General features: G+C 49.0%; 1 protein-coding gene across 1 annotated transcript; it reads right to left on the bottom strand.

The window, feature by feature from the left end:
• Nucleotides 1-7259: 7259 nt before the first annotated feature.
• On the bottom strand, nucleotides 7260-20803 carry DET1 (DET1 partner of COP1 E3 ubiquitin ligase). Its single transcript, XM_082488989.1, has 5 exons — nucleotides 20750-20803; nucleotides 18846-19958; nucleotides 15651-15841; nucleotides 13814-14005; nucleotides 7260-10026 (listed from the first exon to the last, which is right to left on the bottom strand). The coding sequence occupies exons 2-5, from the start codon at nucleotides 19926-19928 to the stop codon at nucleotides 9837-9839; spliced, it is 1656 nt and encodes a 551-aa protein (XP_082345115.1). The 5' UTR covers nucleotides 19929-19958; nucleotides 20750-20803; the 3' UTR covers nucleotides 7260-9836.
• Between the last annotated feature and the right edge of the window lie 292 nt (nucleotides 20804-21095).

Raw genomic sequence — 21095 nt, 5'->3', positions numbered from 1 at the left:
ATATAGCACTCTCTGAGCTGGACAGAAGAGGCTGACGGTTCAGTGGCTGGATCTGTATAGTATCATGAGTATTTATCTTCCAAACCCCCAGCTCTGCATACCCTCCCTGAGCTCTCCCGCACAGTGCTTCAGTTGCACAGCTTTTTGCTGAAGTCACATTTTTCCACCCACCTTCTCTCCTGCCCTGATGGAGCAGCCCCAAAGCCATGTCCTACCTAAACGCTCAGTCTGAGCTGTTGATTCCGCAGCACATCCCGGGCCGCTGGGGCAGTCATCAGGGAAGTGGGAGAGCACCGCTGCACAAAGCAAGCTCTCCCAGCTCGTGCAAGGGCTCAGTTGCTCCTTCCTGCACATGCTGTACAGTGAAAGAAGTCTTAAAACTCTGTTGTTGTTCATCTTGCAGGGAATTAATAGACACCAATAGCACTTAATGATTTCCTTACCCTTCAGATGAAACTGTTAATTAAGGGCCTGGTTTTAGTCAGCCACTGGTGTTTACCAGTTCTAATTACTTTTCTTGGCACCTGGGTGGAATACTGGTTTCTGCTGGCTCACATTCCTCCTGAGCAACAATTACTTCACTTGTCAGTGGCACGGCCACAGCATAAGCACCCTCATTAGGGTCACATCCTCTCTCTTTGGGCTTCCCCATTGCTTTGGGACATTTTTCTCTCCACTCCCTCCTAACTTTTGATTCCCTCCTCTCAAAGCAGCCCTTTTGCTGGAAACAAGCTCAGAAGCTGCTACTGACCACAAAGCTTCATTGTGGTTCAACCCTGGTCTTTCTGGGGTTTTGCACTCTGTTTTAAAATACCACCTCGACCTTTCTCTATCACATAGGGGGTGAAACACAAGACAGACGCACATAAAATGCTACCTCAGGTCTGTTTACCCCTTAATGAAGGCCATACCACCTTGGGGAGTTAGCCTAACCCAGTTACCCTTCCCTTGGACAGGGATGGCTCTTGGTGGCTTGGAAAAATAGCCCCCAGCCTTCTCCCTAAGAGTATATTATTCTGCAAAGAGGAATTATTTCCCTATCCCCGGCAACAAGGACTTTCTACCTAGAGCTGCAGCTTTATCTGCTGAATTGGTGATTTACTATTTCTTATGTGAGCATCTCGGTGACAAGAGTCAGGCAGCCAATTTCGATCCCTTTGTGGGATTCAATTAAACCATTAATTAAGTGATGTCAGTGTCCTTTAACAGCTGACTGTATACACAAGCAAGCAAGGAGAAGGGGACAGACCCTGCAGCACTAATAAACTGTAGCAGCAGGGGTGGTTTACCGCAGCCCGGCTGCAGCTGTTCGGGACATCTGCGCAGGTTTTGCTGTTTTTTCCTCTGGTGCGGGAATACCTGGCTCCAGATGTGCACAAAGCGGGTCAGTGAGTAGATGTTTATAACCCAAAATCACCCCTCAGGAGCTTTTGAGAAGTAACAGTTCAAGTCAGGTTATGCCTCTGCACTCAGACTTCGACAGATAATCACGGTGCTGCTCTCATGCCTGGCATCCCTGCCTGGCCCCCCTTCCCCTCCCAGCTGCCCCTCCAACCTCAGCCCATGACCTCGCAGACCAAAAAGAGATCAAGGACCCTCAGATTGTTTTTGTGCTTTTCCAATGTTCTCCTCTCCCCTCAAGAGGCATTAATGGGTACTCAACAGCAGTGGGAACTGCTCAGAGGTTTTACTAATGAACTGCCTAATAGCATCCCAGTTCCCACCCTGATGGTGAAGCGGGGCTGCATGGTCCTCTTGGGGAGGTGCAGAAGGGAGCCAAGCCTCAATGCTATTCCCTTTTTTTGAAACCACTCACGCCTCCTCCTGCTGTGCTCTCCAGGCTCCTCCTGCACCAGTGCCACCTGGCAGGGTCCTTTCCTTTCTCTGAAGTTCTTAACTGTCTTCCTACGCCCATAACTACAGAGAGTTGGAGGCTGTGTACAGATCTGAGACCTGGACCCAAACCTCCCAGCAGCTACGGAACCCTAACAGCCATCACTTGGGATAGCTGCTCCCGACAGCAGCTTCACAGCTTGTTTTTCTGGAGAAAGGAGGAGGAAGGGAGAAAGGTTTGGGTGTGAGGGGCTGAATGCTAAGTGAGGATGCGGGCAACGAAAAGGCGGGTCTGGAAAGGGAGAGAACACAGAGACAAAAATGCAGAAAGTGAAAACACAACATTAAGTAAACCCTTTCTTAAGGCTAAAATCTCCCATCTGGTGGTCCAAGAGTCAGCACAGATTAGGAGGATACAGGGAAGAGCTCTCCCACAGCAGGTGTGATTCAGGACCAGGCTAGGTGCACTCTCCTTTGCTGTTCTCCCCATCAGACCTCCATGGCAGAAGCACGGGGTGGCCCTGCTCGGGAGCCCTCCCTGCCAGCATGACCAGCTCTTTGGGGCTTTCACTTCACCAGTTTAGAGAAGGCACAAAGACCATCCCAAAGCTATATTCAGAAACTCCTCCAAAGCCTCTCCAAGCAGCAATGACAGTGCTCAAAACCTTCCTTCCCATTCCAACCTGGCTCTGAAATGTCTCCTCTGTGCCTCACCGCTCAACGATTCATTTGCAAAGCGAAAATCTAAATCAGAGTGGCTGGGATTGACATCCACCGTACCCTCCCGGCCACATCACTGAAGATTCCAGCTTTTGGTCCTTTCTCCCTCTGCCTGCTCCTCCGTGCAGAAGCAGACCAGGCTTCCCACCGCATGCAGGACTCCAGGTAACAAATAAAACTTGGGGCCCCAGGCAGGAGAAAAACACGTATTTCATCCCTCAGCCACTAATCTCCAGCGCTTTCAGCAGGTCCCAAGATGAGGTGGAGAAATACAACTCTCGCCTCTTCACGCACCAGCCTGCAGGCAAACAACTTGCTCTCCTAATTGCCCACCATGGCTCTCGCGCAGCCCCTTGCCAAGACCTAGATGCTGCCTTTCATTTTGCTCCTGCCAAATCTACAGAAGTAAATTATCAGTTTCCTGAGCTGCCAGGGTCAAACCAACCAAGGAATGCAAATGACTTCAGACAGGCCAACCCTCTGGGCTTCTTTGTAATGCCAACAGCCGGGAAGCAGCCTGCTCCAGCGCTGGGAGATGCTCTGAAACGATTCGCCCTTGGACGTGGTTGTAAAACCAGCCCTGTTTACTGAAACCCCTGCAAGAGAAGCAGTGCAGCCGGCTGGGAAGATCCCCTTCCTACTGATCCTGCAGCCAAGAGCGGTAGCGCTCTCACCAAAGGGCCAGTGTGAAACTGGGACAAACCTTTCTGGGTCTCGAGCAGCCGTGCAGCAGGGCTGCTCTCCCCAGCCCTTATTGGAGCCAGCGGGTCAGCGCCGACATCTTCTTCGAATCTGAGCCCTCTCTGGGAAAGAAGACAGCGTGGGCAGAGCCATTGTCTGGGGAATAAGGGGTAGGAGGCAGGACGAGGAGAGATTAACTCAGACTTTGCTGCCCAAAGCCAGACGGGCTGCACTGCACAATCGCCCTGTCAACACGACATTTGTCTCCCTATGTTACAGGAGACCTTGTTTGGCTGCCAGCTGCCCCTTCTCCCTTACAAAGGGGAATTTTGCTAGCATTAAGGACTCACCGGTCAGGGCTGAACCAGTGACCTAGCTACGCTGCCGCCGGTATCAGCACAGCTAATCTGGACCTTACCCTGACCTCGGGACCAGCCCCAAAAAATAGGGCAGCAGCAATGAAGACCATCCTTCACAGCCAGAGACACGAGAGCAGGCACTGGCTCTGCGATGGGGTCATCCCACAGTGGGGACGGTGCCGATGCTGCACGATCCCACAGGATGTGGGTTCAGCCCAGTGGAGCGGGCCAGGGCTCCCCACCAGTCACCGCAGAGGTGCCAGTGCCCCTCACCTCTCCAAACTCACCATTTGAACCATTTTTCCCCTCAAATCGGTTGCTGGGTGCAGCAAGGCCGTTTCTATGCGGACGGCTGTTTCTCCCCGTTGCCATGGTGATGGCGCTGGGCGCCCGCAGGCCGGAGGTGGGAGAGTGAGGACCGTATCTCCCAGGCGCTTGCCAAGGGCAGCGGGTACATCTAATCCGGCATCGCTCCATTTTACGCCTTTGAGGAGCACCAAGGAGCTATCAAATAACCAGCTCGGCGGCAGCGAGCTGGCACTCGGAGGGATGCAGTGCTGCCTGCTGCTCTTATTAACACCCTTAAATCACGTCGATCAGTGGCCAGCTGGCTCTGGTGGGGCCTCCCTGCTGCCCACCCAGCTCCCACCCCCCCAGATCTCCTCACACAGCCGAGACAGCTGGTCCCATGGTTGTCCTCCAGCAGGGCTCAGGCCCAGGGTTGGATGCCAACACCGCCAGTGCATCCTCACCAGCCCCATCCAAGGTAACCAGAAGCGTCCACCCAGTTCATCAGGCACTGGGATGGAGACAGGTTGGTGGGCCACCCAACTCTCTCTGGTACCACTCTGCCTCCCTACCTGAGGCTGTCGCAACACACCTGCATGGAGAAAGGACACTGGCAGATGAGAGGATGAACCTGTGCAAGAGCAGTTTTCAGAAGGGGATGATAGTGCATTGCCAAGAGCAGGGGCTCAGGGAGTCCTCCAGGCAAAGCCAGGGCTGCTTTGACCCCCACTCAAGCACGTTGCAAAGCTGCTGGGGAGAAAGAAAGAGGACAACAGCCATGGAGAGCAGAAGTAGCGTGCTCCTGGCTTTAAAAAGGCTGAATTCAAACTAGTTCTGTCACCCACAGAAAATAAACTCCTCCAAAGGCTCCAGTTTGACAACGCAGAATGCAGAAAATGCTGGGGGCTTTGTAGTATTACCTCCAACTTTCCAGTGCCTATAGAATTTTCTTCCTATATATAAATAGGATTGTCTTCCACAGTGGCCAAGTGCTGTGCTGCTCCTCTTCTAAGAAAGCTCCTCTGGGAGGCATCTCTCCCTGCGGTCCTCCTCCCTCTGGCCTGCCAAGGGCCCAGGGCACCCGCCAAGCATCTCCCTGCCATGCTCCTCTAAAACCCTCCTCAAATGTTCAGGTGCACTCGGCATCCTTGCAAAACCGGGGACAGCAATCACCCTGCTAGCAAACTGCAACAGCTAGAAGGTGCCCTAGGAAAGGATTTGACTTCTGGGAGGAAAGAAACAAGAGACAAGGTAAAAAATTACCTCTGCACAAATGCAGCAAAGCCTGTAGGCTCGTACAATGTCCTTGACTCCCTGTTAACCAAGCAAGGGCCAACACGTTACCCAGATGCTGCAGCACGGCCCTAAACGGCTGGGACTAGGAGCACTGTGCCCCTTTTCAGCTCTCCTCACCTGCAGGACCATGGTAGTCGCCCACGAATTACTGGTTTCCAGATTGCTAGTCTAAAACCAGCGCGGCATTTTTATGTCAAAACATCAGGAAAAGAATGTGCAATTCAGGGTTTTTCCCACATCGGTATTTTTCTGCACACTCATTTCCTTAAGCAGTAAGTACAGCTCTTCCCCAAGAGAAAAAAAGGCAAATCAGACCTTAGCCAGCAAACGGCTCTAGCAGGAGACGCTGCTGCCTGATGAGCAGTCAGCCTGGTGGGCAGGTAGTGCCAGGCTGTTACTGCTACAATGACTGACTTTGCACAGCTCAGCCCACGTCCCCCGCAGCCCCAGAGCAAGGAAAAAAAAAAAAAAAAAAACCCTTTCACCATTCCCTCCCTCCTGAGGAGTATTTGGCCAGAAAATCTTCTACAACCATATAATAAGACAGGGAAGCACAAGGATTCAGGCACATCAGCGACCTGGGCTCTGAAACTCAGAAAGCAAAGCAAAAGCAAACCCACAAAATCCTGTCCTCTTGCTTGCCCACAGGACCATCTATTTGCTCCACATTGTGCACCTATCTGATATGGGTTCACACAAGGATGAAAGCTGTCAGAGGTCCACATGTCCCATTGCCATCCAGCCTTCATCATCTCCTCTGTCCACAGCCTTGAGAGATCCTGCAGGAAAAGCTGGCAGAAAAGTGGCAAAACGGAGGACACAAACAAGAAAGACAGAGACTTCTTAAAGCATCAGAAATCTGATCCTTCTAGCTGGGTCAAAAAGGACCAAGGGAAGCATAACAGACACCAGCACCTGAGCAAAAGGAAGGTCTTATAGGTACACTGAGAACATTAGGGAGATAAATCAGGGCCAGCCACTCAGTGCTGGAAGGTTAATTGAAAGGATTCTTTAGTAGGGACACACCATTAATGGATACATAGGTTTGATTCTAATGGGATTTCTGTGGTTAGCTGTCTAATGCAGTTTATGTAAGAAATATTGCAAGTGTCCTGCTTTTGCTACTTTCCTTTTTTTTTTAAAGCAAAGGCAGCACAAGAAGTAACAAAAGATGGGATTCTGCTGCCAGTCAAACGTGGTTTCCAAGTCAAGCATCTCCTTGTCACTTAGTGCCTATCTGAAAAGCCACAGGCTCAAGAGCTTTCTGATATGCTCACGGTCTCCAAAGGAAAGCATCAGAGAATTGCACACACGAAAATGGAGGAAGGGTTCAGAGGAAAGTGGCTTTCATGCCCAAGATGCAGATGCTTAGAGGAACTAACATAAACAGGGAGGCTGCTAGGTTGTTACAGAGCAGCAGTAGATTATAATGGGATCCCAGACTTTGGGAAGGTCCCATCCACATGTTCTCAGCCACAATGTTCTGCAAAGCTGCATCGTGGCTGGGAGCAGCATGCAACGGAAGATCCAAGTGCCGTAGCCCAACCTAAAAGCAGTGGGTAGGTGATGGCTCTTCTGCCAGGCAAGGTGTGGTGTTCAGCTTCCATCCACGATCATGGAGCATCAGCAGAAAATGACCACAAGGTTAGACATGCTAAAGGAAGACTTTCTGAATACAAGTTGGGCTAGTAATAATATACCAAAAGGAAAATGTAACTGAAGGCCAAGTATTCATCCCCCAGCATTAGCTCATGTAAACAAGAATTTGAGAAATGTGCAGTAACTACCGAAATGCCTCAGGTAGGACCATCCTTGAACACACTGGTATTCCAGGTGCCAGGAAGAGGCAGCAAACTCACATGCAATATGCCTGCATAGTCCAAGGCACACCCCTGCTGTCTCTTCTTGGCAAAGGGATTCCTGTCTGCACCATTAAGATTTTTGGAAGACAAAGACAATAAATCAGGCTCTTAAAGCAAATTATGTTTATTCCATTTTTGTCTTGTGTTGCTAAGAAATGTTCATCCTAGCCTAGGAAAAATATCAGGTAGAAAATATCTCCCCTTTACTCCCACCCTCCCCACCACACACACACTTTTTGTTTCTTAAATAAAAGAATCAAAATTTCAAGCATGAGAGACTTTTCTTTCAATACATTTCTGTAATAAAATTAACTCTGTTGTAGATATAAAATGCAGCAGCCAAGACCAGAGGATCTGCTATGCTACTCCAAGGCAATTAGTACCCAGAATGATCAATCGGTTTTGTCTGCAAACATAATAAGAAAATACTTAGCACTTATCTAGCACTTTTTATCCACGAATCTCAAAGTGTTTTACAAAAGCTGAAAATATGTTTTTGGCCTCATTTACGGAGAAGAAAACACCAGCTGGAACAGGAAGAGATTTGCCCCCAGTCACAGAACAATTTAATAGCAGAGCTAAGAACAGACCTCTGGTCACTCAGCCCCAAGTCCAACAATCCGTGCCATGCTCTCTGATTCACACAGGACAGCCTGAGTTTGGCAAAAGCCCTGACTGCAAAAATGCTGAAGCGGTTTATATTTTTGCCAGTGAAAAAAAAGTCTAAATGGAGATCTGACAGCTATTTTAGTAAGCACTGACCTCCTGAGGCTGTGACGCCAAGGAGTAAACCCAATCTTGGATGAAGCAGCTGAGAGCTTGGGGGGGGGGGGGGGAAGTAGTCTCATACTGGAAGCGTGAACAAATGTGAGAGTGGTGCAGAAGGAGGTAAATCCATGATCTACTGTGTGCAAATGATTCTCCACTTGGAGCTTTAATTGAATGTTTGAGGAACAGAACACAGGATAAAAACCTAAAACCTTGACAAATAGTGTTATTAGATGGCGAGGAACCTGGAGTTAAAGCACGTGTGGCCTGACACCTCCTCTATTAGCAGTCTTCTGACCTGAAGTCGCTCCTGACAGACCTGAGAATCCAACAGTGCAAACACCAGGAAAAGAGCAGTGAAAGAAATATGTTTAGCAAGGCCAAGAGAGGAGAGAAGTACCATGAGACAGAGAGTAAAGGCTGATTCAAGGACCTCAGGGCACCCTCCATTATGAGGTCCGCTATTCATCCTCTAAGCAGGCACCCACACAGTCATTTTCCTATGCATTACCATGAAAAATGAATGTATGACTTTGATACTTTTCTTCACAGACATGCGGCCACAACGTATCACCCACAGCTCAGTTTGGTCCAAACAAGACACCCACAGGGTCCTTTGAAGTAGAGGGTCTCCTGTGTATAAGCACCACTTTTTTAATGCTCCCTGTTGCACTGCCTGGCACGGTTGCACTGCCTGGCAGCACACAGTCATACACCAGCCTGTGTGCAGAAAAACCCAAATGTTGGCCTACAACCAAAATCTCCTTTTTTTTTTTTTTTTTTTTTTTTTTGAGAGAGAAGGGCAGGCCAGCATCCTCACCAGCCCATAGTGGCAGGTAATATTACACCCAGGAGCTTATTTTACCAGCAGTATAAACACCACAGTGCTCCAGTCAGCATCGACACACCAGCCAGCTATGCTTTGAAGCCTGGGAATAGCAAATCAGGTTCTCACAGAGAACAGCGTATCTAACAGGGATAGGTAAGCAACCTAAGTCAACAAGCTCATCTCTTAATTGCAAACCTGCAGCAATGCACATTAATTCAGGTCTCTTCCCTCCTTTCTGAGCAAACCCAAGTGCTACTAATTCTCCACGCTTGTACTCCAACACGCAGGAGGGTGCCAGCAGCTGGGTCTCCCTTCCCCTCAGAAGCAGAACCTGCAGATGGCCGTGAGGATTCACCCCCATGCTGCAGAAAAGTCCATCTGATGTAATCAAGGAGCTGCCGTTGCTCCCCAGACCCATCCCAGCCACCCATCTTGCTTCTGTGCCCACCTCCTCATGCATTAGAGACATAGCCAGCTGCCCCAGCTTTCTGGTATTAACATACTACCTTTCACTCAGGAGCTTTTACAGATACTAAGGCACAAAGATTAAGCAACTTGCATAAGAGTCAGGAACACACCTTATGTCTCTCAATTGCAGTGATTTCCCACATATTTTTTTCCTGACCTCTTGCATATGAAAATCAAGTGAGTAGATGGTGTGGATGAGAACAGGATTTCATTTCCCTGGTAATACTGAAGATACAAACATGGGTGGCTGCATTTCTAAGCACTCCCCATGGCTCCCATCCACTCCCTCTACAACAGGCTGTTTGTCTCAACAAGGTAGGAGAATGCCAGTGCAGAAGGGAGCACTCCACAAACGTGTTGCAAAGCTCCATCTTTTCCATCCTGAGACCTACAACAGGAGAGAAAACGGACATGCCTCTGGGAAACCAGGAAAGGAACCTCAGCTACGCTTTGTTCATCAACAGGAACAGCGAATGACAGCAGCACTTAATGCAGCGGGGACCTTCGCAGTACAAGCAGGGTCAGAAGAAACAGTCACAGTCCTAACTTGACTGGATCAGCTTTCCACAGCTGAGGTTCCCACAAGATGCCGGCTGGTAGAGGAGTTCCCAGGTCAGGTTTCTTGACATGAGTGACGGTTTGGTTTCCTAGAACACGCAAGTGTCTGGCTTTGGTGCATCTGTGGCAGAGGCCCAGACCCAAGAAGAACAGCCACCGTGGCTACATGTCATACTACGTGCAGCTGTGCCTCATGTGGAAGTTAACCACATACTCTGCGTTAGTGCGCTGCACCGAGATGGCAAAGGGTTCGAAGGGATGGAAGGTGAACGCAACCAGGCGTCGCACTGTGTGATTGATGGGTCGCCCCAGGAGTCCCGCCTGGATCTCAAACTTCAGGAGGCCAGAATCACGAGCGTAAAATCTGAAAGGAAGAATAAGTCAATTATGGCTGTTCCCGGCTATTGACTTTGCCATCTGGGCTCTTCACACATAGAGACAAGTGCCTTGTTCAATCTCTGGTACTCCCTCAGGGGCAGGAGGTCCTTAACTGGGTGTCTGCCTCTTGGCTATACAGGAAAGCCCCTCCCAGGGCAGCTAGTTTTCCACTGTCTAGAAAAGCAAAGCTTAACTTCGTTTTAGTATCATCAGCGAGAGAACTCCGCCTGTCATTTTGGCGGACGTAGCTGACTTCACAAGAGGGAAATAAGTCTGGTCCAGACCTCACCTGTGCTGGCTCTCCATCCTCTCTTAATGCAAGCTGCTCCCCTTGATCCCTAAGGCTGATACACTGTACAGAACCGAGCTCACTTCCCTTAGCAATGGCCTTCGCTCTGAGTGTAACGCCACTCCTTTCCTCTCCTGCTGCTGCCACCAAGCAGGCTTTATGCTGCTGCTCCTGTGCCTCATTATATCCCCATTTAGCCGAGGAAGATAAACAGCTGGATCCAATTCTGCTCAAAGGCACCAAGTTGTACTTTACAGCTCAAGCAAGGCTTTGTAGTTCCTTTTAGATTTCCACCACAAAAGCACTAACAAGATAGGCTGGGCAGAAAGTACCTGGTGGGTTGCATTCAGCAATCACAGCAAGAGAAGAGGTCAAGGAAAACCTTGCATCCTTCTGCTGTCACCCACAAACCTGCCTGTGGGTCAAGCTCATTTGTGTCTCCAAACAGGTGAGCTCTGCAACACAGCCTCGGCACAAAGCAAACAGTGCCAAGGGGATAAGGTAAACAGTGCTGAAGAAACAGGTGAGTCTAAGAAGCTCTTTGCTTCTTGAACCTTCTCTGCATATTCTCTGTAACCGACATAAGCCCAGGTAACACCACTGTTCTGTGCTACTGCAAGAACAGGGGACTCCCTGTGATGACCCCACCCTCCCCAAGACTTCGGTGCGGGTTTCTGGGATGTGGTGGTGGAGGTTTCTGGATGTGGTAACTTCACAAAGCAGCTGGGCTCTAACTCAAGTCCTCACCCTGAAGTTGTCTCAGCTCCTTAGATGATTTTCTCTGCTCTTTCAGTTTCAGGCACAGAATCGCCATTTTGCCTCCCAGCTCTTTCCTTTTCCACCATCACTTAGTACATGTGGGTATTTTGCATTTTCCTCTGGTTTTAACTCAGAGAATGCTTTTAATCTCAGAGCACATTTCCCCCCCGCCAGCAATACGAGGCACTCAGCTCTCAGCCTGGAAGAACGGGTGATGACAGATACAGGCGATGCTGTTTCAGGAGCAGACATACTCCACATTTTAACAACACAGCCTATTGAGAACCTCATGTTCTTCCTGGAGGGCCACTCTCCTCTCCCTTCCTCTGAATCAAAGTGCCAGCCAGCTCTGCCTGAAAATTGCACACAAGAACCCAGCAAGAGAGTCACAATCTTGGTATTTGGCTTTTCAAAAAGCCCTTTCCCTCCTACGCAAGGCTGGGTATGCAGAGGGTCATTCTTTAAATAAAACCCAGTCCCCCGTCTGCTCCTCTCTCTCCCCAATTCACAATAATTTACTACTCAAGATGAAGCTCCCTGTAATCTCAAAGATGTGCTCAGTTTGGTATTTTTAAATCTATTTTTAAAAGTGCTCTGCAATCAGAGGCCATTTCCATGGGCTCTCACTCTGGGGATAAATTAGGCACTGCAATATAAAATTGTATGTCAACAGAAACAGCAAGACCAGCCTTTTCAAATTGTATGAAAATGGAAGATTTATCTGCAGACCAATTTTTTGGTTAAATGGCTCCTTATTAGCCATCTAGATGGATTTTAGAGACCCCCTACTATAGGTATGGCTGTGTTAAAGCCTCTTTCTCACAAGTGCCATCATTTCACCCAGTGAGTATCTCTTCAAGCCTCCTAAAAGGATACTGGAAGATGACAGTGATGGGGAACCTAAAGTCCTTTCCTCTTGAGAGCAAACAAACCCTGGTCTCTCGAGTAGCCAGAGAAGAGAGATGAACCTTCTGGGATGCAGAAAGGCACTAAGGGTTAAAAGGACACGGTGCACAGAGGCACTGAAACCCATGTGTAAAAGGTATGGAGGCCTTCCTGTCTCGCACATCGTGCCAGGAAACTGCACGCAGATTATAACACCCTGAGCCGCTGAAGGGTTTTGCACTCCAGCCAATTATAGGACTTACATTACAAATCCCGTGGCCCCTCATTTCCAAGTCCTCTAACCACAACAGGCAGCAGCATTATTTTATTAATCCCTTTGTTTTGCATGTGAGAAAAACAGCAGCACTATTTCAGCTACTGAATGGTTAAGGTTAGCGCCTCCTCTTCTGCTTACTTACCAAAAACCAGGAGCCCCACTGCTCCCAGGCCCTATTCAAGTCCTAATTGACTCTGCAGAGCTTTAAGCTTTAAAAGCTCTGGCTCTGAAATGCCGGTTTGCTCATGGGAGGGAGGGAAGGTGGCACTTCGCTTTGTTTACTACAAAGACGTAACCGCAGCAAATGACTGCGGTTTTGCTCCCTTTTGTCTGCGGGAGCCATACGCAGGTTGGCGCTGGCAGACAACTGCCGCCCTGCAAGTTTTCCCAACGTCAAGCATGACAAGGGGGAAAGGGCAGGCTTTTCTCTGCAGATAACATGGGAGCTGGAGATCAAACCAAATCATACAGGCAGAAAAATCAATTAAATATACATAATTTGGGAATTGAGAGCACTGGAATAATCAGAGGTTCCCCGCCACCTGAGTCAGGGCCAGGGGAGACATGAAACCACTTTTTGAGAATGCATTGATGAAAATAAAGTTGGGAAACCCGCCAGAATGGCCTCCCTAGGCTGCCTGAGCCCCCAACATGTGGGCAGTCACTAAACAAAGCACTTAGGCATTGAAGGCTCTCTTTGTTTTCAGAGGATAGGTTTGCTTTTACAGCGCTATAAGTGGAAAGACTATTCTGCCTGGAGAACTCAGCCTCTTTGAGCCTTTCAGGCTAGAGATGTTGCATTTTTAACCACTACTACTTGCAGCCATGGCTGCCACCAATAAAAATAAATAGTCCTGGTGTTTCTGCAAGAAGCATTGCAAACCTCCTTATTCCCAAGCTCAGATTTAGTCCTTCTGCCAGCATCAAAGACTCAGACAGAAAAGACACAGAATGGCCCTTACATCTGACTAAAACTCCTACTACAGAAACAAATTTCCTATAGATCACAGAAAGAAGCGGAGTATGAAGAGGAGTACAGCTCCCAGGGTGAGAACTGTAAACAAGGAAAGTCTGAAAATAGCTAAATCAATACCACAAGCACTCTGAATAACACCTAACCCAGCTGCTATTTTATTCACAGAACAAACCAGAACATCCTTGCCAGCTAAAACCACGTGCTCAAAAGGGATCCTTCCAACAGAGGAAAGCAGGCATCCAGAAACATATCACTCTGCAGCCCAAACACAAAGGCAGGACTGCAAGAAGAGGAGGAGGAACAAGAGCATTCATATGGAAAAGACTCAGGCTTTGCCACCCAAACCCCCAGAGCAGCTCAGCAAGAAGACCCAAAGAGCCCTCCCACACATACAAGATAAAACAGTTAGCACAAGGAGAGAGGCCAAGCTTTGTGGGACCACTGAAATAAACCCTCTGGTGAAAGGATGTCATAAGAGAAAAAGGCCTTGGTCTACTGCCTTTTCTGCACATTTGATGCCACATGGCAGATTTAGAGTTACTCTCGCACTGCTCTCCTCACACACAGCTTCTTGGCCTCTTCCATACCTTATAGGGTGATCACCACAGGTCTTGGGCCGCTCCATGACTGACACCCATTTGTCATCATAGCTGAAAAGGGAGAGGTCGAGGTACGGGCTGCCACTGTACGACTGGGCGCTGATCGGGAGCTGGCCCAGCAGCCTCCGCACAGCCTCCGTGTGCCCTCCATACTTGGCATTCACGATAGTGTCTTTGAACCTGTAGCAAACCAAGAAAGAGGTTTTACTCACAAAGGCCACAGGTGAACAGCACAGCTTAAATAAACTAAGGAGGAAAACTGATAGGGAAAGAAAACCAGCAGCAGTGTAAGAACTAAAACAGCTTATTTCCACAGATGCATCATAGCAATTCAAGCATCAACCAGTTCTGGTGACCTTTTTATCCTCCCTCATCATTACTGTTTCTGCTCTGAAAGTCCAAAGTGACAGAAGGACAAGACCGTGCCTACCCACAAGGTCTGGCCCCAGCTGCCCTGCGGTACAGGAAATGAACAGGATCAGAAACAGGGAGAGATGGATTAACAGCTTATCAATCCATCCAAGTTTTACCATGAAGCCTGGAAACAGCATAAGCAAAAGCCAGAGGGTTTCACAGTAACAGTTGAGCCCTTAATGTTGACTTGACGATCTCCCTCCCTAGCTGCTGTTTCAAATGCATAAAGAGAGAAACCTTAGATGAGGAAGGACCTTGATGAGAAGCCTATAGCTCTTGAGAAACTACAGTGAGCTGAAAGTTCTTCCTGGTAGAGAGTTACCCCAGGCTGGATTTTTCTTTAAGTAAAATTTGAGCTTTCCATGCGCAAGAACAGTCAGATCAGCTGCATGAATGCCACGTATCAAGGAGAGTAAAACATTTCCATTTGACCAGAAAGACTCAGCCAAAAGCCACCTCACTGTGGATTATGCTCTATTATACTTTGCTATGCAAGTTAAACACTCCTGTTACAGGCCCCCTGTAGCTAAGGGGATGAAAAGATTCTCCTCTCTACTACACAAGGTGGGAGTTGTTCTTCAGGTGTCTGCAGTGAGCTCGCTCATTCTCTTTCCCACTAAGCACTATGGATTTCCAGACAGGCAGCTCTAGAAAGTTAGAGACACTGTCAACTTCCTCTTACTTACGTGACATCAACCCAAAATCAACAGAAGCTTCATGCTCATAAGTGATTTCCAAGTACTTTGGATGATGTGAAACAAGTCACAGGAAGAACAAAAGACCCTGAGTCATATAAAAATATATTCCAAGAGAAATAACACACTCAGCCTCATTAAAACCACATCTGACTGTTAAAGCACATTCTAGAAACACAAGTTATTTTGATATTTTGGCTCAGCTTTCACAACAGGTCTAGGCAGACAAGTTTCCTTTCTCCTAGTACAGTGTGATAAGAACCACAAGATTTTGACTGATGTTGGAGAAAATGCTACAGAACCCAGCTTGATTCAGAAAACACCACTTGGCGAAATACGTCCAATTAGATGATAGCATCTTGACAAATCTTATCTTCAGGGACCTAAGCTACTGGGCAATAACACTTTAATAACCTCAAGAGGAGTTATTACTCAAGGAAATCCAGAAACATCTTTCCCATCAAATTCCTTTTCCTTCTTCTAAGCACTGGATTGCCACTGCTTTGTTGCTTCCTGTAACAAGACAGGTGCTGTGGAATATAAAAATCAGATGCATGAGGCTGCAAGATGAACCATGTACACACCAGATCCTTGCACCACCCCGCTACTAAAGGAACTGGTTTTCTCGGGGTTGCCACCGTTATTTGATACTAGCCTTCAGCTGACGGGGACGAGCGTGTGTCTATACGGTATAAAGCATGCTCCGAATGGCTCACCGGCGCTGGATCTGCCTGGCAAAGTTGTTACTGGAAGCTGAGCAGGGGAACTGGACCGCCTCACTGTGCAGGGTTGCATTCCTGAAGAGGTCACAGAAGTTCTCAAATAGCTCCAGCAGCTCATCGGACGTATTCTCAAATACGGCAATAACTTCTGTAGTCACCATGTTGTACACGACGAAGAACGAAGGCTGGAGAGAAAGGCAGAGGCAGCGGTTACCCAGGAAAGCACAGGTGGGGAAGCTGTCCCTTCCTTCTCCCTGCATGACACCATAGACCCTATCCAAATTTCTCTGCAGTGTAGGAGAATCCCACATGCTCACACTAATCCATTCTGCTATTCAAATGCCTCAACGGGTACCAAACCATCCACCTCTTAACTGTGACTATTTATGAAGAAAACTTAATGGGCTTCCAATTTTTCAACTCAAACCAGACGTCAATATTTCTGTTTTCTCTTCCTCTTTGCCCTCCACCAAATCCAAAATGCTTTCTAAAGTGCCAAAATTAATTTTCATTCCTGCTGACAAAATGATTTTAAATCCAGTGCTAGCTGGCCACAAATTATTCTTTCCTTTGTGTAGAGGCATTATTTTCTTCCCCTTCTTAATATTTCCATCACACAGAGACCAGCCTTTTTAGTGTACTGTGCACTACACCACTGCCCACAAAAAGTTGTGCCCTCCAGGTACCCTGCCGGCACAGAAATGAAAATCTGAAAGACACTAACGACTTCTTGTTAAAGCCGACATTCACCTGCAAGAAGGCCCAGGCACCGCGCTGTGGATTGGCAATGGCAGTGTTTCATGGCAGAAACAAGCAAGAAATTGGGAAAAAGGTGACATTGTGTGAGCGCAGCTACATCGAAGGGAGTGGACATTCCTATCCCATTGGGAAGGGGCAGATGATGTCCTGGTTTGAGGTAGCTTTCATTAGAGACAGGAGCGCTAACACCCCAGCACCCCAAAGTAGGAACCTGCCCCTACTTCAGAGGTAACTAATTCCCGTGGTATATGCACATATCTGCTTAAATCTTCTGTCAATAAAGGCGCTTTCTAAATGCTTCACCTCCCGCTCCCAAACAATGCTCAGGGATGACGGCAGGCACTCTGCTCACCCCACCCACCTGCAAATATCACAAGGTTTGTTTGTTTTACAGCCCCAAAATAAATTGTGATAATACAATCCAGCCCCCACATGTCAAAATGAAGTGCGCTAGATGAGGTTACTCACTAGACTACTGCCTGAGGAAAGGGAAGCCCTTCTGAAATACAGGGTTGGAGCAGAGAGAAAATAAGAGGAGACAGCAGAAGGAAAAACTATTTACATCATTGAAGACCGCAGCGAGTATCCTCCAACCTTGAACAAAAAAGTTCCTTTGCCAAGTTAACACACAGACACATCTACAGAATGCCCTTGACCACAGAAACTACCCTCACTGCTTTTTAGCAGCAGCTGTAACACAGGCAAAAACATGGTCACAGCACAGGTGGTAGAAGTCAAGTGTGACAGAAACCATGCAGCAAAGATGGCAAGTCTATCAACACAAGCCTAGAACAACAAAAACCCCCAAGCTACATACACACAGCACACAATTAAAAATCTTGAAGGATTCAGTGCAGACCCTGACAATATACAAGCAACCCACAAGCATGAACAGTGACTTCCTCAACCTTCTTGGCAGAGAAGCCAAGAAGAGAGGAGCCTGAAATTGGATGAAACCTCACATTCATCTCTGATAGATGAAAGAAAAATCAGAGTTTTAGTTATTTTGTGCGCCAAGTTTTCTTCAGGATGCCCTAACACAAAGCCTACATTCAGGCAGGTCTGCAGAGACTGCTCCACACCTGGAATTATCTCCTGAAAAAACTGAGAAATGAGATACTTTTCCTCCAGCAGAAAACACACCGCCTGAGGAAAGCCGCAAACAAACCACAACCTGCATCTTAAAGTAACCCTCGGGTGAAGCGAGTCAAAAGCATGCTGCAGAAACCAGCCACAAAAGCCTTGGTAACCACAGCAGAGAGCGGAGCCAAGCCTACCACAAACATTTACATCGGGGTCAGGAGCACCATTCCAGATACAGCAACAGGCAGAACGCTGCAGGCCACTGCCACAAAGCTTTAATGTGTTCGAGACAGCCACTCAATTTTACACAAATGGGTAAAATTCATTGGATTAAGCCTCACCTATTCCTTCCCAAAGTAATTCCCCCAGACAAACTTCACATAAAAATAAAACAAACCAGTCATCTTCCAGGAAAAATTAGACTAAGGCAACGCAAAGAACTACTGTTAATTTCTATGATCTAAGTCCTGTATCTGGCAGATAGGGAGGAAGAGAAGGGTATGAAAGAAAAACAAACATCTAGGGAACAATCAGACATATATGCAGCACTGTAGTTTTATTGCAAATTCTTGCTAAATACTTACAACAGAATAAAACCCAAGCAGATTAAAGGAATAGAACAGATTAAAATAATATCTTTCTCCGTTTCACAGAGCTCAAAACCTGACCACCGCTCTAACAGTAGTGAAAAGAAACAATCAACTTGTGGGATGGTGTAATGTCTGGAGGGACTCAGCACTGACTGAGCTACATTTGCTCTAATTCGACTTCTTTAGTACTAAGCTGAAAGGACAAGCAATTGGCACATTAGCTAGATTTAAGAGCTGCTACTCCAATTTGGAGAGATCATAAATACTATCTCTGACAGAAGCTTGAAAGAGTAAGTACGTAGGCAGGATAGAAAAGGTAATTCTACTGGGAAAAAATGAAGACTATTATATTTGAAAAACATGCTTGAAGATACATGAGAAAAAGGAAAGACTACCTCTACAATATAAGTGTACTACATGAAACAGCAGCTAAAAAAAAAAAAATATCAGCTGGGATTTTGGGAGCAGAACAGGCTTGTAAAGCATCTACAAGCACAAGGAACAATCCCTGGAGAAAGGGGACTCAATAACCACATCAGATCTTTTCTCTCTCATTTTTAGTTGAGAAGGAAGCAATGAAATTATGAGAGCAAAAGATAAGGAAGTTATTCAGTATGAGAGGTGTCAAATGTTCACACAAGAATGAAGTACCAGGGATCCTAAACAACATTCACAGGCTCAGCTAAGAAACGCAGCTCACAGCATTGTACCTGCACTTGCCCCAAAGCAATGAGCAGCCTGAGGAGGCAGGCAGTACCTGGGAAGGATCCGTCACCCGCAGCGTGACCACATCTTCACTAGTGTATTTGATAAATAGATGGTTCTCATCCAAAAGCTGCATTTTCCACATGCGGAGCTGCCTCAACTGATCAAAATACTGGAAGAACCTTCTTTTTGCTATTGCGCTTCCATCCTGCTCAGCCCTTCTCCACAGGTACACCAGCAGCCTGTGCTTCAAAGAGTTTATGAAGGGCTCTTTGTAGGGATTGGCCATCCCTGTCTGAGTGTCCCGCTGCACCTCAGGGTACACTGCAGACAGGGTCAGGAGATCGTCCTCGTAGCAGAAGCGGCCGATAGTCCGTACGTCAATGAACGTACCCTCAGGTGTTACCTGAAAGACATGAATAGTCTGTTGCTGCACAGAGAGAATGGCCAAGATGTTCTTATAGAGGTACAGCCCCTGGTTGTGAGACAGGATGACTTTGTCACATTTGAAAGTCCGTGTATCACAGAGTCTGCCCGTGTGGAGGTCTATGATATGCAAGGAATAATCCTCCAAGGGGGACCGGGGATTAGGGGTCACCGACTCGCTGTTGCGGTAAACCTCGAAGAAGGGAGGGTGAGGCTCCTCGGGCAGGTACGCAGCAGAGCCGACGATCACATACCGACAGTCGTCAGTGAACAAGCTGCACTCGCGGTTCAAGTGCTCCCCGTTGGAGGCCACATTGGTGATATGGAGCAGGACAAAGAAGCGTTCAAAAAGCCGCCCCCGGATGTTGACAGATCTTTGGTCATTGCCGTTGGCCAGGATCTCTCCCTCGTAGCCTTGCAGGAGGTCTTCCGCTGCCTGGCAGCCTTGATACTCATAGATCTCCAGAGAGGTCTGGTCAGAGGAGAAGGCGATGAAGTAGCGGCCATCAGGGGAGAACTTGCGCAAGAAGCAGGGTGGTTTCTCCACATTGACCACAGTGAAGTTGGGGAAGACGTTCTGGTGGAAGACACGGACTTGGTGCCAGTGGGTGCCAGCTTTGCCTGAGCTGATCCGGCGGCGCTCCAGGCGGTGGATGACATTCTGGTTCTGGATGCGGCGGGGCCTGATTGTGGGGGCGTCATGGTCCATGGTCAGAGCTCTACTTCATCTTCACCCTGCCTGAGAGGGAGCACATACATGCCATGGGACCACACAGAGACAAGGGGAGAATTCAGGGTACTAAAGGAGCCGCTTGCAAGGATGGGGTGGGGAAAAGCCCCATAGCAACCCCGGGAGCAGGGGGGTCAGCTGAAGAGTGCAGACATGCCTTTGGAAAGGGGGAAGATGACAGAGGAGGAGACGAGGGAGAGAGAGCTGGAGAAACGGGGACAGAAACATCAGTGGGAGGTACCCAGGGAAAACATGGGAACCCAGATGGAACTTCAGTGCGCCAAGGGGTGATGGGATCTGCAGGCCTGTCTGCTGATGAGGGAGACACAGGCAGGTACCGGGAGGGGATGGAGGGAGCAAAGGAGGGGGCCAGGCACAGGTGGAACACAAGGGAGTGGAGCGAGCCCCCAGCCAGCCGAGAGGGAGTGAGGGGAAGCAGGGATAATCCGTAGACCTTCCCGCTGACAGGAAGGTGCAGAACAGCAGCTTCGAAAGAATGGAGAGAGCTAGGGCAGGGGGGCACAGGAGGCGTCGCCGGGAGGCCTATGGACCTGCCTGCCGAGGGGGCCCCGGGTACTCGGCGGTTGTGGGGGGACACTGAGCTCCAGGGGAAGCCTAGGGGAGGCTGCGGGCCCGCCTGCCGTCGGGAGCGGGGCCCCCAGCTACTTTTCTGCTGGCCCGGAGGGTGAGGGAAGACGGCGGAACCGGGGGCCGCAGTGGCCTCCTAGCCGGGCAAGGACCCGGGGGGGCCGCGCGGGGAGGCCGGGTGCGGGGCGGGAGGAGGCCGCGGCTACGCTCACCGCTCGGGCCCGGCGCTGGGTCCCGCCGCCGCCGCCGCTCACTCTATGGCCGCCGCCATCTTTCCGCCACCGCACCACGACGCACCACGACGGGGGCGGTAGGAGGGTGTCACGCCCCCAACTTCCGCTTCCGGCCGCCGAACCAGCGAGGTGGGCCAGACTGTCGTCAGCGCGGGGGAGCAGCGCCCCCTGGCGGAGGGGGGGGGGGGGGAGAGCTACCGGGCGCGCCCGGGCACAGCCTTCATGCCCTGAAACCTGCAACCCCCCCTGCACCCCCCCGCACCCCCCTGCATCCCCTTGTACCCCCCCTGAGTCCCCCTGCACCCTCCCTGCACCCCCCCGCACC

The sequence above is a fragment of the Vanellus vanellus genome (genome assembly GCF_965231255.1).
Source record: "Vanellus vanellus genome assembly, chromosome: 11".
NCBI lineage: Eukaryota > Metazoa > Chordata > Aves > Charadriiformes > Charadriidae > Vanellus > Vanellus vanellus.
Note: the sequence above shows the minus strand (reverse complement) of the source record. Positions and strands in the feature narration are given on the sequence as shown.

Excerpts from the sequence above, each read along its gene's own strand:
- DET1 (XM_082488989.1), bottom strand. The coding sequence starts at position 19,928 with ATGGACCATGACGCCCCCACAATCAGGCCCCGCCGCATCCAGAACCAG. Across the intron at positions 14,006-15,650 it reads GCCAGGCAGATCCAGCGCCG|GTTCAAAGACACTATCGTGA; the intron begins GTGAGCCATTCG and ends GGTTTGCTACAG. Across the intron at positions 10,027-13,813 it reads TGTGGTGATCACCCTATAAG|ATTTTACGCTCGTGATTCTG; the intron begins GTATGGAAGAGG and ends TCTTCCTTTCAG.